The sequence below is a fragment of the Notechis scutatus genome, chromosome 2 (assembly GCF_049901735.1).
Source record: "Notechis scutatus isolate UNSWTSFEM ecotype Mainland chromosome 2, rNotScu1.2, whole genome shotgun sequence".
In the NCBI taxonomy this organism is placed as follows: domain Eukaryota; kingdom Metazoa; phylum Chordata; class Lepidosauria; order Squamata; family Elapidae; genus Notechis; species Notechis scutatus.
Window position 1 is genome coordinate 78,188,507 of NC_142010.1, and position 19,234 is coordinate 78,207,740.

Genomic DNA, 19,234 nt, shown 5'->3' on the forward strand with positions numbered 1-19,234 from the left:
GATTAACTTCCAATCTCAAAATCTTCCAGGCATCTCCTCCAACAAAATCTTAATATAAATTATTCTTTTGTCCTCTCCCTTCCCACTTGTAACAAAAAGCTTTAAATTTTTACCTTCTATAAAATAGCAGGATTTTCAATGTCCATTTATTAATTCCGTATGGAAGGAGAGTAAACTTTCTCTTTCAGCACTTTCACTCGCCACTTATAAATCTCTTCTGGAAACAAAGTATCTTTCAAAAAAATCAGGATTTTCAGGATATTTAATGTATCTTATAGTCCCAGTTCAGCCAAAAAACTTTCGCTTCAAAACTTTCTCTTTCTTCCTCCAGCACAATCTTGTCCAGCTGCCGGCTTCTTTGTGGCGGCCATTGCTGACCGCCGCTCCACCGCCTTGAGAAAAGGGGGTTATGCCGGGTGGGTAAGGGGTCTGCGAAAACCCCAAACCCCTGTCCGGGTCCCCCCTATTTTCGGCTGCCTCTACGGGGCAGCCTTATCCTCCAGACCCATCGGGATTGGAGGCACCAAGACGGCTAGCGCAACAGGGATCGCGGAGATCGCGAAACCCCGCCGCCACCGAAGCCTGGCAAAACCGGAAGCTACCTTTTCTTATCTTTCTGTGTTGCTAGGCTTCTGCTTAGTTTAATTTTTCTTGACTTGAGCCCTGTATATGTGTGACTGTTTCTTTGTCTGGTTGTGAGCTTTTCATTATTTCTTGCTGGCAAAAGAACAGTTTATTTTATGGTACTGTGCAATCTCTTTTTCCCTAATTAACACACCAGTAAGAGAATTATTAAGTGCAATGCTAAGTTGCAATGCAATAATTTTGAAGTATTTTTTTGTAACAAGAAAAACAATGCTTCATAATGAACACACAACGTATCTGTACTGGGTAACCAGGCTTCTTCTGGTCTTTCCAGAGGAACAGTAGGCCTGCTCTGTTAAAGAACTGAATGTTTGTTAACTGCTAAAACTAGGTGCTGATAAAAAGACTGTCAATGAGCGATTAGCTCCCTTTGTTCTCTGCATGCTGCCTGCATGTCTCAGGGGTTTATTTAACAATACAAAGATGACACCCTCTGCCGTGAAGAGGAGGTTCCAATTCAATCTGCTTTAATATGGGTCTCTTTTGTACTGAGCTTGAAATGAAGCACATTATCTATCTAAAGCACACAGGTGCAGATCTAATTAAACTAATTGCAATAGTAACTGATTGAATAGTCTAAAGCTTCAAAAAAGTAAGGGTATCTATCAGTCAGCAATAGAATAACGATTTAAGTGAAAAGTAAAATTAGAAGATCGGAGAAGGAAGAACAATATAATATACAAAAACAATTAATACATAGGATTTGTAAGATCTCATGGTAGGCCCTAATAGTCGTTACAAAAAAAATATATTTTGTTACTCCAGCCAATCAAGAATTTAGTTTAGAGTCCACTGAACTTACAAAAGATCAAGTTGAATGGCAGCTAGACCCTAAAATTCATAAGCTCAATTCTGAGCAATTCTTTTCAGTTTAGCACATTAGCAATTTCAATAATTTTTTATTTGGTCACTGCTAGTGATGCATCAAGTACTTGAATATACAAAATATGCAGCTATAAAAGCTTCTATATTTATAGAGCAAAATATTTCCCTTTGACAATAAGTATCAGAGAAGATCAGAAAAATCCAGACCAATAAAGAATAGCTCTTAAGAAACTTGGGACCTATAGTATGTAGTTTCCTCAATAAACGAGGAGATAAAGAAGTATTATGAAGAAGAGTTACTATTTATGCCAGAATTCTAGTGGTAAGTTCATCACATAAAAGATAAGATTAAAAATACTAGATTACCTATTTGTCCATAAAATCTGTCCATGACAGTTAAGAAAAAAACTAGGTCACAATGAAATATCTACACTTTTGAAGAACAGAAGAGAAATGAAACTCCAAAAGGCAGGGTTGGAAATCTTGACAATTTTTGCCCATTTAATTGCTATTTAGAAAGCATCCAATTTATATCTCTTGATGGACACTTTAAACTCATGAGATGACAAGCTATAATATAATATAAACTCATGAGATGACAAGCTATAATATAATATAAACTCATGAGATGACAAGCTACATTTAACACAAAAAACAAATTAGCATTTCCCTGGCTTGGTGCACTAGCCAGCGGGGTTGACCCTAATTCTTATTTTCTGCTTCAAGGCCCATGTAATCCCTAGCAGAGAAGCTCTGCAACTTTTTTTTTTTAATGCATCTGTTAGTTTGGCACATCATCTGTGACCATGTAGCCCATCCTTAAAACAGATGGGAAAACAACTGAATCACAACAGATGAATGATAAATCAGGAAATGACTTTCATGTGCCTCTCACTATGGGGTGGGGTAGAAAATATTTAAGCTTCATTGTGCTTGTTTACTATTGCTCTATTCATTTGTCTGTGGTTACCTTCAAATAGTTCACAAGCAGAAGCTAAGGGCTCATTTTAGTGATAAAAGCAGTGAGGGATACTACAGACGACAAAAATGCATTATAACTTATGTATTAACAGCTTTAAAAGGTTGTCATCATATTACAAATGGAAATACACTTTCTTACCTGAAGACTTATGATATCAGCATTACAACTCAAAATTTCCTGCATTATAGCTTTTTTCCTGTATTCCCAGTTCAGTGCCCATGATGGACAATATCCATATAGCTGCCGAGTAGCATATTTATCACATAGAACATTGTAACACATGACAGAGAACAGAGCTGGAGAGAAAAAAAGTTTCACTCAGACTATTTTAATAAATAAATAATCTAATTAAATAATCTAATCTTATAATCTATCGTTCTAATCTAATAAATATATTTTTAAATAATTTTTCTAATTTGTATTTCAATTTATATTTAAAAAGCAAGTATCCCTATATATCAAACAGATAGCAAACCTCACCTCCACCCCACATTGCTGCTTCTCCTGCCAATCTTTAAATCTCACATTACTGTATTTACATTGTTTCATTATTTTGCTACTGTTATGTTTATACTTGTTTTTATTTCTCTGTTTTTATTGTTGTAAGCTGCCCAGAGTAGTTCCACCACGGTGAGAAAGGCAGGAGATAAATTTAACAAGCAAACAAACAAATACTAAATTATGGAATTCAATTAGATTCTATGTTTTGGTCTAACTGTTGATCAAATCTTCTAAATTAATTACTTTATATAGTAGCTTTTGTGAAATTGTTATTTTTAAACATCACCAATTTTTGAATCGGAAACACATATAAACATACACTAACTCCATTTGGCGTTTAAATTTGTACTGCCACACAACCATCTTTAGAATAAACTGCAAAATTTTGCAAAATAGTTTTTGTAACAGCCAACCCAAGCCCACTCTATCTTAAGAACTAAAGAAACTTTTTTCTAGAAAAAAGATAACGTTTATACTACTAAATACTTTTACCCTATTTCAGACTTAAAATAATTGAAGTTTTGTTTCATGATTAGCCTCAAACTACTTTATGCATATGCATCTCTAAAATGGAAGAACCTATTTGAAGAAATTGGTCAAACAAAACTATTAAAAAGATCACTTCACCATTACCTGTTGGTCTTGTCCTATCTGGTTCTTGCAGCATAATCCAAGATCTGGGAGGAGGCTGTTCTGTTGAAACTAATGAGGAAAACAAAAATATCTCAATAATAAAAGAGTATTTATGATAAAGAATATGCATATAAGTATTTGGAAAGCACTACTTACTTCTTTTTGCAGTACCTGCCAGATTATCAAGCAAATAATTCAGTAGCCTTCTTGTTCCATCTGGTTCCTGATAAAGATTCAGAATGTCCTGTGTAAGTGGGTTTCCTGTAGAAATGTTTAGACAAAAGAATGAAAGCTCAAGAACACAGTTTTAAGTGTTTTATTATTACAGCTAGTATCTGGGAAATTCAGCACAAAATATCAGAAGTCAAGTCATTACTGAAAACCTGAGGTTCTCACTTCATAAAATTATCAGTAAACCAGACTGGATTCAGCTAAGGGGAGTGGGGTGGAGAAAAAAGATTCAAGCATTACTTTTGTTCAGGCATGACAAAAAAAATAAAACTGATTTAGTGCCTTAAAAAGGGGAAATTTTAAAACAGAAATAGAATGCAGTACAAAGATATTTATGAATATAATTTAAAGGTTCTTAAATCTAGTCTTTGTTTATTTCATATTAGACAAAATGTGATGTCTGCTGAAAATAAAACAAAATGATAAATGGAGAAAAAGTATAAAAGGGAAAATGCATACCTTTCAAACCCAAAGTCTGTAACTGGAATAGTTTTCCCAGCTCAAACGGTAGAACTCGTAACAGGTTATTATTTAAATGGAGTTCCCTGATGTAAGTCACATAAAGAAAAAAAGTAGTAAGATAACTTATTTAATTAAACCTAAACCCAAATTTACTAAACCTTTCAGTGAAAAATAGAAATAATATTAAAGCACACACCAAAAAGACAAGAAGCTTGAACCATAAGGATTAGGAATATTGGATACTACATAATATAATTATTAATAATATAATACTGAACACGATGAATTAAAACAAACCTGCTAGTGTTCTAAACATACTCCTAGTACACTATTAAGAAAGTAAAACAATGAAGCAATAACTCCTAAGCCAGCATTACTAATCAAAATGATTTAAGGAGCTAATACACTAAATAGTTTTTAAATGGTAGCCAAAAGACAATGACAGGCTTAAGATCACCTCAGAGGATTTCATGACTGAGTGGGATTTTGAACCCAGATCTCCTAGTACTAATCCAATGAATATTATACATATTATAACTCAAAAATGCTTATTCAAAACTATATAAAATTCATAACCATTTCTTACTTCAAAGGAAGTAAATTAGATCTTTACACAAAACCAGATTATTTAAGTCCTGATTTCACCCATTGCTCTTCTTGAAGGAAAAACATCATTTGTATCCATTTACATACTACTAAAAGTCTCATTTCATTTATCTGTTCGTAACCTCAAGTTAGCTAAAAAGGTCCAGGATATCAAGGTACCTAAAATCCTCTAAGTTAAAGAATGCTTTAAAAATCTAATACCCATTACTCCTGTGGAATTCAAATGCCTGCAATGTTCAGGTCAATTTTATTTGCAGAACTGTGGCCATTGCAGTATTTCTGTGGTCATGCAATTGTGATTTCCAATGCTCCCTGTCAGTTTCTCACACACAAAGGAAGCTGGCAGAAAGTTGGACATCACTCTAAATCCCACTGTTTTGCTCTCCTATGGCCATTCTGTTTACCTGTTTTGGTAAGAACTTTAGGACTTATTATTAAAGTTTGTTTTCAATGCAATTATTTTTGTATTTATGATATATACTTTTTTTAGATGATCATGGGATCATCCAGCACTGGGATAAAAAAAAAAATGGTCAGCCTAAAATTTAATGTCATTTTGGTTACACTGCCCTACATTTCTCTCAAAGGATTAACCCTGCGGATCATAGGGTTATCTAGTATTGTTTGAAAAAGGGAAAGACTAGACTCATTTTTATCCCAAGTATTCCAATAAATTCATTCTAAGCAACAACAAAATTGTAAGTGATTTAAAATACATATGCTCAGTATTGATGGAATATATTGCATCTAAAGTTTTGTTGTAGAACTAATTGAAATCAAGTAGGGCTATTTACTACTTCACTGCTCATAGTGCAATCTACAACACAGCTCCCAAAGATAAAACAGGAAGAAACAAAACTAGGTACTATGTGGATAGATAGTGGATAGGACTGTATTTGTGCACATGTGAATCAGTAAAGATAACTGAGAAAGCACAGATAATTTGAAGAGGTTTTCACAAGAAAACATTGAAGCAATGCATAACCCGAAGTGCCCAAAAGAGTGGGAGAAGAGATCAATATGCAGAGTATTTATCTCTAATTACCTCTCCCCCTTCAAATATGTTATTGTTTCTAATAGTTATAAAATGTACTATTCGTCTTATTAATTAAAAACTCATAGCACGTTTCAGTTTGCAACTAATAAGGAGTCAGACCCACTAAGTTTAACACAGATTAGTAAGCACAGGGAAACTGAAATCTCAAAAAAAACAAAACAAAAAAAACAATACAAATACTTTAGCTTTGATTCAGAGTATATTTTCACAGCAACTGAACTGGAAGCTTTCTGCCAAATCACCATGCCCAAGGACACAGAACCTGAAATGATTCCACAATAGTCTAAACTATCGAATTACCTGAGTGACACCATGTTTCCGAGTTCAGCTGGTAAACTGCGAATCTTATTAGATGACAGATCCAAATAAATCAGGTTATGAAGCTTGGCAATATCTGAAGGAATACGGGATAAGGAATTGTCACTGAGATGCAAAGCTGTCAAGTGAGTCAGTGACCACAAGGATGAACTCAGGCTTCTGACTTTCCCTAAAAAACAAAAAGGATACGGATGGTTTAGATCACTTCCACTTCTAAAATGTTGAGGCAAAGCAGCCTCCAGATCTTACTAAGTTCTAGCTTCCTTTACCGCTGGCCATGCTAGTTGAGGCTGCTGAGAACCATAGTTCAGCAATGCCTGGAGCGATCAAATAGTTCTTCAAAGCAACATTTCAAAGAAAAGCAAATTTGAGCATAAAATTTAAAGCAGGCATGTCAAACCCAGGTAATACAGTCCCAGAAGATAATAAAAAATTGGGGGTGGGGGGAAATACAGGTAGTCCTCAACTTAAAACAGTTCATTTAGTGACTGTTCAAAGTTACAACAACACTGAAAAAAGTGACTTATGACCATTTTTTCACACTTATGACCTTAGTTGCATCCCCAGGAACATGTGATCAAAATTGAGAAGCTTGGCAACGGGTTCAGCTGGGTTACTGCAGTGATTCACTTAACAACCATGGCAGGAAAGGTCATAAAACAGGGAAAAACTCACTTAACAAATGTCTCACTTAGTGACAGAAATTTGGTGCTCAATTATGACTGTAAGTTGAGGACTTCCCATAAAGAATGCGTTGTTGTTTAAATACAGGTAGTCCTCGATTTGCAACCACAATTGAGCCCAATATTTCTGCTGCCAAGTAAGACTTTTGTTAAGTGACATTTGCCCCGTTTTACAAACTTCCTTGTTGTTAAGTGAATCACCGTGGTTCTTAAGTTAGTAACACAATTGTTGAGTAAATCTGACTTCTCCGTTGACCTTGTTGGTCAGAAGGTGACAAAAATGGATTACGTGACCCCGAGACGCTGCAACTGTCATAAATATTTGCCAAGCATCTGAATTTTGATTACATGATACTGGGCATGCTCACTTTTTTCAGTGCCGTTGTAACTTAGGTTACAAAACAAACTTGTTGAGAGCTATCTGTATTAGATGCCCAGAGTTGCTCTTTGGAAGTTGCCCTGTTTCACTCAGTAACAGAACTGTTGGGCTCAATTGTAGTTGTAAGTCGAGGACTACCTGTATTACAAATGAGTATATCACATATTCACTAGTACAGCACCCAACATGGATAGACTAAAAGAATATTTACTCCAGTCCCCAAAGGAATGTATATTGATTATTTTGCTAGTAACAAGTATGTGCCTATACTTTGAGACGGTCCTTTCTATATTCCGTATCAGAATGTCAAGTTCACTGGATAACAACCAGCAGCTAACATCAAAAAGGTCACTGAGCTTTTCAAATTGGTTTCTCTGAAATGTCCAAAAAGAACTAGAAACACTTGGCTTAAGATGACACAGTAGTCAGAGATAATGATATAACGATACTTTGATTCATCACACTATAGAGGTAAGGAAAACATTAGAAATGAGAGTTCAATTACAATCACTTAGATAAACTAATGAGTCCCAAAGAAACGGTACAAAAAGGGCATATCAACCCAATACTCCATAGATGGAAGGTGGCGCCAGCAATTGCTAGCTAGAGATGTTTGGCTAGAGGTGGCCCCTCCTAAGGGGAGATGGGGTGCATAACACCATTACTCTCCATCCTGTTGCTGGGTAAGAAAAGGTTCAGCACTAACTGGAGAGGTAATCAGCAAAAACAGATACAAGTAGTTCTCGATTTACAACAGTTCATTTATAGTGACCGTTTGAAGTTACAACGGCCCTGAAAAAAGGCATTTGTGACCATTTCTCACACTTATGACCCTTGCAGCATATCCATGCTCACGTGGTTTACAATTGGATGCTTGATAACTGGTTCATAGTTATGACGGTTGCAGAGTCATGGGGCCCTGTGATCATCTTTTGCAACTTTCTGACAAGCAAAGTCAATGGGGGGGGGAGCCAGATTCACTTAACAACCGTGTCACTAATTCAATAACTGCAGTGATTCACTTAACAAATGTGGCAAGAAAAGTCTTAAAATGGGACAAAACTCACTTAAAAATGTCTCACTTAGCAACAGAAATTCTGGCCTCAATTGTGTTCGTAAGTCAAGTACTACTTGTAATTAGCAAAAATCATCACTCTCCCTTCCTCAAGCAGAGAGTTCTGCTGCATGCTATTTTCCCCTGACAAAATGAGCCCTTCTACAGGTACTCCTTGCCTTACAATCATTCATTTAGTGACCATTTGGAATTGCTTGAAAAAAGTGACCTATGACCATTTGTCACACTTATGACAGTTGCAGCATCCCCATGGTCACATGATCAAAATTCAGGTGCTTGGCAGCTGGTATATATTTATGATGGGTGTAGTGTCCCAGGCTCATATGATCACTTTTTGTCACCTTCTGACAGGCATAGTCAATGGGGAAGCCAGATTCACTTAATAACTGTGTTACTAACTTAACAACTGCAGTGATTCACTTAACAACTGTGGCAAGTAACTCATAAAATGGGGCAAAACTCCCTTAACAATGGTATTGCTTAGGAATGGAAATTTATGAAAGTCAAGAACCATTTGTGTTTGGATAAGAGTCTGTAAATAAAATTACTGAATGTAATGCCAATCTCCCTGGAAAGCCAGGCAGTTTATTAGAAAAGTATGAAAGCATGAATAAAGAAGAATAAATGGAATGCAAATGAGAAAATAAAATGTTAAATGTTAAATCTTTACAGAGGAAAAGTTTGAATATCTAAACTGAAAATCAAAACATTCAGTCCATATAGCACATTCTTAAAAATTCTTGAAGAATTTAAATGTAAAATTATTGATACAAAAACAAATAAATAAGACTAATCTTCTTACTAGAAGATAGAAGTACTGTGAATATAAGAATTACAGATTATTTAATATTTAATCCAGAAAACTAGTGGGAAAGGTTTTTATATTAAGTAGAAATATTAAACATATGCAAAACCAACCAATAGCTCAAGAACATCCAACATGATTTCTGCAAAGGGAAGTTTCCTCGACACACTTTTTAAAAATGTTTTTATAACTAATAACCTTGTGGATAAAAGGAATCCAGAAAATATTAAGAGCCAAATCCAGATATGACATGAAAACAAAGAATCCAAAGAAATAAATCCAAAGAAATAAACAGAGAGAGAAAAATTATAATTCATTTAAGAACCATTAAAAAAGATAGGTAACTTATTCATATTTTTAGAATAAATTGAAGCAAAATAGTGGCATAGGAAATAACTTGTGCATTCCAGAAGTTACTCATCAGTAATCTCCACGATTCCTATAAAGGCTAGGGAGGATGGATGCTAGCTGTGTTTAAACAATATCTGGAATGGTACAAGATTTGTATATAGTATATGGAAGGCATTTCTGTGAAGGTGGAAAAAAATAGGATATAGAGACTTTCAGTAAGATCAGAAGAAACCCAACCCCCCTCTGCAAAAAAAAAAAAAAAAGCATTCTTCACTAACTTGGTTGCTTTTTAAAAGGAATTAAATTATTGAATGAAAAATGTATAAAAGAAAATGGAAAATCTATGTTCAGAAACATAAGCCTTGGAGTCCTGTAAGCTTAATATCCTGAAGAGACAGATGGGTCATTGCTAGATAACCTATTTATCTGATTGAACAGGGCTCTCTCTCCCTGATGTATATTAGGGAAGGCCAACATAAAGTATCAAAGATGGGATGCCTTTTTCTGTTCTCTTTGTCCTCTAGCTAAGACGTTGAACAAAAGCACTTATGATTCAGAATTTTCTAGAAGCAAAGACTGTCAGTACGAAACCATTTGCACAGCACACACTTCTCTCTTATCCTCCTCCAATTTTCCACTTTCATTCAATACAAGTTATTTTTATTCTTGCTTTAGCATATATGTAACAGAAGACTACAATGGAGGCATTCATTAATATCTATTTTGTTCCCCCTGTGAGAGGGAACAAAGCAGGACTGGATCAGACCCATAGTTTTTTTTTATAGTAATACCATATGGAAGCCCCAATAAGTTTTATACATAAGGTTTGGAATCATAAAGATAGTCCTCGACTTAGAAAAATTGGAACCAGAAATTCCAGTAAGTGATCAGGTCATAATGTGTTGACATTATGTGATTACATCACTTATGTGGCAATCTCAGAAGTCCCAGTTGCCATTGCAGCTCTGGACACATGGGTCATTAAGCAGGAAGCAAAGGTAAGGAGTGTGCAGGCCATGCATGACATGGGAGATGGTGCAGTGCAATGTGAGCTCAGGGAGGCCAGCAAAAAAGCATGTGGGGGTATGCGCATCTATGAAAGTGAGAGCCTGGGGAAAGGATACAGTGTGGCTTTTTATGCGACCCCTGAACCCCAGGGCAGTGTGAAGATGCGCCACCCCTGGAAGCTTCAATTGCTCCAATCCAGTCCAGCACACTCTGAGAAGCCCCAGTGGTGAAAAGCTGTAGTGCAACAGGCAGCACACTTTGACCCACCACAGCTGTCAGGTTGCAAGAAGCTCCTGAGCTGCAGCACAGTGCAAAGCCAAGTCTAGCAGTGTAGTGGAAGGGATTTCTTGGCACTCCATGGCCCTGGGGTTACAAAAAGCCTTTGAGCTGCAACACAGCATGACGCCGCAGCTACCCCAGCCCAATCCCAGACACTATTGCCTCCCTGCCCTCTGAGGCTCCTACAACCCTGTGCTCCACCATGCTACCTGACCTATGGCCCTCTTCTTTCCACTGCTGACAAGATGCATCCAGGCCAGGCTGGTCCTTTGCAAAGCAGCTGCTGGCCACAGGAGGACATCTTCCCCAGATCTTGCAAAGAAACTACCTTGTGTAATCTACTGAAGAAAGTCTCATGCAGCCAGCAACTGCCTTGCAAAGGGACAGATGAGACAAGCTTAGTCAGCATTTTTTGAGGGGTGGTGGTGGAAAAAGTCAGGTAGGGCATCAGGGACCATAGAGTGCAGGGTGTTAAAAGGGCCTAAATGGGGGGGAATAGAGGCAGATGGGGAAGCTGAAGAGAACCGGTGGTCATAAGCGTGGGAAGGCTGACAAGTGTCTGAATGCTGATCACATGACCCTGGGACACTGCAATGGCTAAAACTTTGGGGACCAATTGTAAGTCTTTACGTTCAGTGCTACTGTAACTAATGGCCATAAGTTGAGGATTACTGGTATTTTTTAACAAAGTACAGTAGCCGGTTTTAATCCAAGTGAAGAATCTAGTTCCAAGTTTGAAATTAATATCAGCATACTACATTCATTTTGAACTAGATTAAATTTTAATAGAATGTTTATAACTGAAGTTATAATGAAAAGGTCAGCCTTGTCAATAATTAATCCAAAATCACTTTTTTGCCATAGACACAATTTTTTTCTCTTACCGCTTATTTCCAACTCTGCCCAGTGTGATTTTTTCCCATTGGCTGCTTCTTCTGAGGACATAATTGTGTACATCCTCCGTGGATCAGGTGGTTCGTACTTTTCTTTGGGCATTCCTGAAAAAAAAAAAGAAGTATAGTGTTGAATTCAAACTGTTTATAGAAAAACAAACCTTGTGAGAAGTATTTCAGAAGCATGTGGCATGTGACAGGGTCATTCCATGTTGTTTACATTAAGGCAATGATCGCTATTATTTTCAGTCAGGAAATCAATCATCAGTCATAACAATGTACAGATAACAGCTAATGTTCCATATAAATCAATTACAAAAGTTACATTGAAAATTGCCATCAAACCTACTAATTTAATAATTTGACATATTTTCCAGTCTAATACATTCCACATTTATCTGTTTCTTCCCAGCCCATTGACCGTCAGTTTCTTTGTTGCTGAAAGCTGCAAAAAAGGGGTGTCATCACACATCAAATTCATAATATAACGATTTCTAGTGTACAATGAAAAATAAACGTTCTTGATCTTTTAAAATGTTACACTTGAAATTAATAAAATGTAAGACCTAAGAAATAAAGTAATGAAGATAAGCTCAACAACAAGTTAAAAATCTTGTAAGACACATGCAAGACCACCACCCCCCGTAGATATCAATATGGATATAGTATTTTACATTCGTTTGTGCTATTTAATGCTATTGTTTTCATTAGTTTGCTTTTCAAATGTTTTCATTTTGCTTTGTCTTATTATTTAATTTGTCAAAATGTGGGTTTGAGGTGAAATAGATCTTTAACAACAGTGGACAATCTTATTTAGTGTCATTAATATATTCCTACTAACAGTGTAAGTACATGGTAACAAATATTTCTGCAAATTCTTTATAAAAAACTTTCAGAGACCAAGGTTCCAACAGTAAAATCAGCCATGGAGAGTTAAGAGGATAAAGAACTCTGAGCTTTGCATTTTATAAACCAAACCAAACTAAACTAAAAAAAAATTGCTAAGGTTTATAATTAATAAGTGTCTCCAAGTCACTATTTTATGTTTTTTTGAAATGGAAAAATTTAAGGTATTTTCTTAGATGTCTGACACACCTCCTAAGAAAAACAGATTCAAGCTGTTCTTTCCAACTCTATACAGAAAGAAAATATATGCTGTATTATATCTTTCAAGTCACACACAATCATTTCTGTATTTCAAAGTACCCACTTGATTTAGTGGCCACTTTGAAGCTGATCTCATGAATTCTAACAGAAGAATCTCTTTCTACGAAAGAATACCAAACTAAAAATGTTTTTAAACATACCTTTATAAATCAATGACAATAAGTCTTCTTAGCAAGGCTACATGTCTGAGAGCATTCAGTTTAGACAGAAAATGAAACACTCTCATATATTATATAAGTGCTAAAAGAATTCAAGGTAGGGCCTGCTCTTAAATCCTTTAGCACTATGTGCACCACAACAAGGAAAAATTTCAGAAAGCCCAGAATGAAGGACAATTTTCACTGAAATGACAAAAGATCTGATCCAGAGTAGTCAAAATCATTGGCAAAATAAATGATATGTTATTTCTAGTGCTGCCTATGTACTCTATTTCTTTTGTTAATTAATGCATTCTGCTTCAGAGTTAACACCAATATTAAATTCATTTCCTTAATCCTGCTAGTTTTAATGTCATTCTTAACATAGGCCTGCTGTGATGCATCAAACAGAACACAGACTCCCAGACATATCCTGTGCCTCATCAGGGGCTTGCTAAACCTATTACAACGCATTAGCTGTCTGCGATTGCAAAAAATAGGAGCTGGCACTACCAGGCCTTAATATTTGACTGGGTTTGATGAATTACAGATTATGAAGAAGTTCTGCCCTATAGATAATTTATGATAGGTTGTTCCTTCATTGTGGTAAGAAAAAAATTGTTCCAAAATTCAAATGCATATTGAAGGTTATTAAAAGCCTACGGTAATGTATTGATTCATTTATCTAATTTGCAATGTTACTTACATTTTGTGATTCAGGGAGTCGATTTGGTCTACCGGTTAAGGCACCAGGCTAAAAATCAGGAGACTGTTGAGTTCTAGTCCCGCCTTAGGCAAGAAAGATGCCTGGATGACTTTGGGCCAGTCATTGTCTCCCAGCCCATGACATCAGACTCAGGCAACAAGCTGATTGGTCAATTCCAGTTTCAACCAATGAATCAACAGTTAGTTAATCTGAAAAAAGTCAGATTACTGTACTAGGAAGAAAAATAAATTTTGCGATTCTATATTTTCTGTATTTGTGTTTTTTATCTTTCTTTGTCCTTTCTTCCAACTGTCCTGCCAATCCTTAGTGCTATTTTTGAATTCTTTACAGCTCAAACTGTGAAAATACACTTCTGAAAAAGGGAATTTCCTTTCACTGCTTGCAGAATAAAGCAGTTTGTCCTCTTTTGTTTCTATTTTACAACTGCCTTAACAAACAAAGCTAAAGGGTGCAGCAGAATGGCTGAAGGTCTCCTTAAGTAAAAATCTCCTGCATTAGGCAAACTAGTAAAAAAAACTTCTGGCATATTCATATTATTGCTGCAATATATAAATAGCAAATCGAAATCAGTTGCTATTTGTTTCCTTCAATTTAAATTTTGCACTACTGTGTAGTGTGTGTGTGAGAGAGGGGGGGGGATGGAGGGAGGGAAGGAGAGGAGGGGTGGAGGGTGGGAGAGGGAAAACACAACTATAAGTAGCTTTCCAGGTACCCTTTGTTGGCTTACTTTTTCTGAAGCAGCATAAAAAGTTCACAAAGAATGCTAGGGTGTGGTATGAGACAAAGCCTACTGCTAGTTAAATTTATTACCTCAGAGTGCTTTGTAGATAATATTAAATTTTAATTCTAAGATCTTACAGATTTGTACATTTGCTTCTTTGACTTCTGCTCAAACTAAACAGAGTATAGATAAGAAAAAGATATGATAATTGGTATATATTATTAATTACGATAGCAGTTTGCATTCCTATAGAGATTTTAGATAAAGGCTTCCTTCTAAAAGGCTCAGATAATTTTAAAAAAATAGTCAAGTCAAAAATCCATCCTAATATATTCAATGACCTTATTTACAGCAGTTATGTAAAATGTTGCTGCATAAATCAGAATTTATTCTCTAGGGTATTCTCAACTTCTTTTTCAGATATCAAGTCCATATGGAATACAGTTACCCTTACATTCTAGAAGATGCCTACATTCTCAGATGCAAATTGATCTAATCTGGGTCAATCTAAATTGTGGGACAAATATAAATCCTGGTACAGATGTGTAAAAAAGGAAAAGGCTTTTGTTCTGGTCAGTGTAACTTGTATCCACAAGTAAAACAAGTGACAGAATAAAATTTAAATTCTTGCATCTATCAATTTATCCCATTTTTCAGCTAATTCGCTAAATCTGATACATATTCTGACAGGCCTAATACTATATTTCCTTTTTTTAAAATGCCTAAGTACAAACATAGTTAAAGATCTCTGTACTTTTAATCAGATGAAAAAGTAATAGCAATTATTCTGCTGTTAAATTTAATTTTCTGTACACAGGTAAAGGTATAGAAGCCTGCCTTGTACTGCTCCTAGCTGTTGCTTTTTCCAGTTAACCTTCTTTAAAAAGAGGAGGAAAGACTGTTATAGCTATCTGTCATTCCTTACTATCCACATCACACTGAATAACACATAGATCCTGAAATGGGGAAAATCTCAGACACTGCTAGAAGTTTTGTATGCTGTCTTTGTACACTAGAATTTTACTTTTATAACTCTGTTTCATTTTCCATTTTCTCAGGCATATAAAGTAAAAGATAAATCAACTAGTTTATAATAAAACAAATCCTGAAGTTTGAAAAATAAAACATTCATACCTAACTGTGTCAATAGATTAAAGATCTATGAATCAGTTCAAATTTCTCTAAGTGAAAGAAGAAATAATTTTCCCCCGATTTTCTTTTCTTCTGTAGCCCCTGTGTTTCTATAAATTTGCTACAGAGCATTTCAAAACCCTTTGGAAGAACTTCGGAGATAAAGGGGTCATAAACAAAAAGGAGAAATTGCAAATGTGAATTCAGGAAAGCCTCCAGAAATCAAAAGCCTTCTGTAAATGTATTTACAGGTAGTAGACTTACGACCATAATTGAGTCCATCATTTCTGCTGTTAAGTGAAGATACTTTTTAAGTGAGTTTTGCCCCATGTTATGACTTCTCTTGCCACAGTTGTTCAGCGACTTACTGCAGTTAGTAACAAGGTTGTTAAATGACTGTGGCTTCCCCATTGATTTTGCTTGTCAGAAGGTTGCAAAAGAGGATCACATGACCTTGGGCAAGTGTCATAAGCATCTGAATTTTGATCATAGAACCATGGAAATTCTGGAAAAGTAACTGTGAAAAATGGTCATAAATCACTTTTTCAGTGTTGTTTGATATGACCAATGCTATCAACCTCAAGAAACCACTACAACGAGCACAGAGGATAACCTGCCCTGGGAGGCTTCACAGCAAGAATTACAGGCCATTCTCCTATGCTTATGATTCACTGGATCAAAACCTTAACAAACAAGGCTTAATTTGAGTGTCTGGGGCTCAACAATAGAAGGTTGTCCATGCCAAAAAAATTACACCAAAAAAACATACACATAGATTGAAAAGTTGTCTTTTAAGCACCTAGCATTTATGCAATTAGTAGACTCTGTTTTAAATTTAATAAATACGAAGACAAGTTTATCTAAATTGGGTGCAAAATACCTAATATAGAAGCAGTAAAAATAGCTGCAGCAAACAAGATTTACAAGATTTTAATTTTTAAGACAAATAAAAAAGGGACCATTTAGATTCATTAGCCAAAATATGGTCAGAGCAGCTGATGCTTCTTTAATTGGCCTATATTTGCATAGTCCACAATTATTTGATACATAGTGAAATCATGTGACATAATTTTGATTCAGATTTTATCAATTTGCATGTTTACTTCTGTAATATTTCACTAATATTGACTGGTTAAGCAATGTGATTTGGAAATGATATGGAATGTAACATTAGTGATACGATTCCTTTGTACAGAACAATGCTGTTTCAAAGAAACAAAAAGAAACTAATTAAATCCAAGACTACAAGTCTAATTTCCTCACAACTCTCTTACTTTCCATCCTAAAAGAAAGCAAAATAGACTGATTAGTTCATTTGTAGGACTTCCTGTACAAATCTGTAGTTTGTAGTGTCTGTTGCAAGTTTGACTTTTGAACACTGAACAACATTAATTATCTATATATTTATGCATTTCTTTAACAGTATCATCTGGGGGGGAAATGAAGCTATGCATTTTAAGCCTGGCTTAAAAATCTACAGGTTATTGAAGACTGATAGACATTTGTGGATTATTTGTTACAAGACATAAGCAAATTCCCTTTTCCATTTCATTTCAGACTTTATAAATCATGTATCCGTAAACATGATTAAACAACCATATTAAGGTGGCCAAATAAGTTTTGTATCTTTCATTTTCTGCCTAATTTTAATCTTTTTTCTTCCTTTACTCAATTTTGTAACTTACTGAATGATTCCAGATCATCATGATTTCTAGATATGTTCTACAAGCAAGATTCCTCCATATACTCAGGTGAAGTTTTTTTAACACGATTCCACATTTCTGATCTACAAAATATATAGGAAAGTTCACAAAATGTGGTTAAATGAATACTTCCCTTTACGTATTGAGCTACTAAAAACTCAAGTACTTGAATCTCCAATTATGTTTTAGGTTTATATATTTACACATTACAGTACTATTTATTCAGTTGTTTATACTGTATATTCTAAACAATCAACAATTCCTGGTAGATCTATATTACATGGAAGAAATATTAAAAATTCTCACTATAAAGTTAATAGTATTATTAATGGCCTATGTTTCATGAATTCAGTCAATTTAATAAGGTCTCAGCCATAGCTAGATATTCAGTAAACAATGAGGTGAATTTAACTTTAATTGCCTAATTATATTTGCCTAAAATGGATGAGTAATTCAAAAATAACAGAAAAAAACAAGTCATACCATATTAGCTTTTGAAAGCTCACAAGCCAGGAGTACACAAAAAAACAAATCATATTGCAATCACAGTATCAAAAGCATAAAAAAGATTAATTGCTACCAGGGTACATGTAATTCAATGCACCAAAAATTATTTTATATTATAATAAATCATGACTGATTAAAAATACTCTTAATTCTGGGCATTGCAGTCCCAAGAGTATGACAATTCCAGTTTGGTGAAAGTTGCATTCAGAAATATCTTTAAAATATGCAACCACTGTATTTTAAATAAATTACCTCTATGTCAGCAAAAACTAGATTTCAGATGTAAATACTAAATTCCAAACTACAATATAGAGAATACAATATAGCTTGCTAAGAGAAACAAAGAGCTCATTCAAACAGGTCAGCAAATTCCTAGCTATCTTCAATTTTAAAAATAGATACAAGTGATTGAGACATTAGATGTTTAGCACCCATTAACTTTTTATGAAAGTGATTCTTATGTGCTATCATAAAGCTCTTATTATTTTTTCACTTCAGTAAGTCCAAACAGAATCCTATTAGAGCACTAGCTTCCTGAAAAGGAATTATCTTTCTAAACATCATATGGACACTGGAAATGTTATACCATATAATAGCCTGGAATTAATGTTTTAAAAGATATTTTTGCAAAATACTTATTTGTTTTGAATAAAAAGAATGAGGAGCGTCAAGCCTCTAAAAGTGCAGGCCTAGCTTCTTGGTACCTTAGGTATATTTACAGTATTCTATGATTAGATTTTGTCACTGAAGTCCTATCTCCCAATCGATGTAAAGTTTCCAAATTTGCACAATATTTACCAGTAAAAGTGTGCCAGAATATTAAAGAAATTTCACACTTCTCTGGATTTTACACCCCCTGATGTTAGATCTGCAGTACTCCCAGTCCAATCCACATTGGAAACCGCATATGGCTGATCACTGGGAGTTGCAAACCACATTAAGAAGAACAAGAAAAAATCCAACCAGAGTAATGTTCTTATTTGGAACAAAAAAAATTTGGGCCAATCTGCTAAAAACTGGAAATCTTAAGAACTTATTTGCACTGGTTTAACTACTTAAGGCAGAATATTTGAATTCCTACCATTTTTACTGCTAAACACCAAAGATTTTCAAATAATTCATATTTATTGGTGAAGTAAGTGAAGCCTTTTTAGAAAATAAAAAATATACTCAAATATTTGAAAGTCAAGATTCCCATCTCTAACATTTTCAAGAATTGGAGTTCAATCGCTGGAGTGAACTATTTTTACAATAAAGCCTATTAATGTAATACAATTTAAAATTATGTTATACTTCCTTTTCTTTTTAGCCCTTAGAGTTAAAATCCAGTTAATTGTTATGAACCTTATAATTCATTCACTTAATGATCTCATTTGTGAGAAGGAGATTGCATTATTCTAGATAAAAT

General features: G+C 34.9%; 1 protein-coding gene across 3 annotated transcripts in view; it reads right to left on the reverse strand.

Moving 5' to 3' along the window:
- CNOT6 (CCR4-NOT transcription complex subunit 6) overlaps positions 1 to 19,234 on the reverse strand; it is a 58,472-nt gene that overhangs the window by 25,646 nt on the left and 13,592 nt on the right. For 2 of the 3 annotated variants that reach the window (XM_026686581.2, XM_087955241.1), the window contains exons 2-7: positions 11,725 to 11,838; positions 6,243 to 6,429; positions 4,277 to 4,362; positions 3,743 to 3,847; positions 3,587 to 3,655; positions 2,591 to 2,748 (exon numbers count right to left, since the gene is read on the reverse strand). In XM_026686581.2, coding sequence (XP_026542366.1) covers positions 2,591 to 2,748; positions 3,587 to 3,655; positions 3,743 to 3,847; positions 4,277 to 4,362; positions 6,243 to 6,429; positions 11,725 to 11,836 — 717 coding nt within the window. In that variant the 5' untranslated portion in view covers positions 11,837 to 11,838. Of the gene's footprint in view, positions 1 to 2,590; positions 2,749 to 3,586; positions 3,656 to 3,742; positions 3,848 to 4,276; positions 4,363 to 6,242; positions 6,430 to 11,724; positions 11,839 to 13,743; positions 13,953 to 19,234 lie in introns of those variants that run through there. The other variant, XM_087955242.1, reaches the window with a different exon arrangement.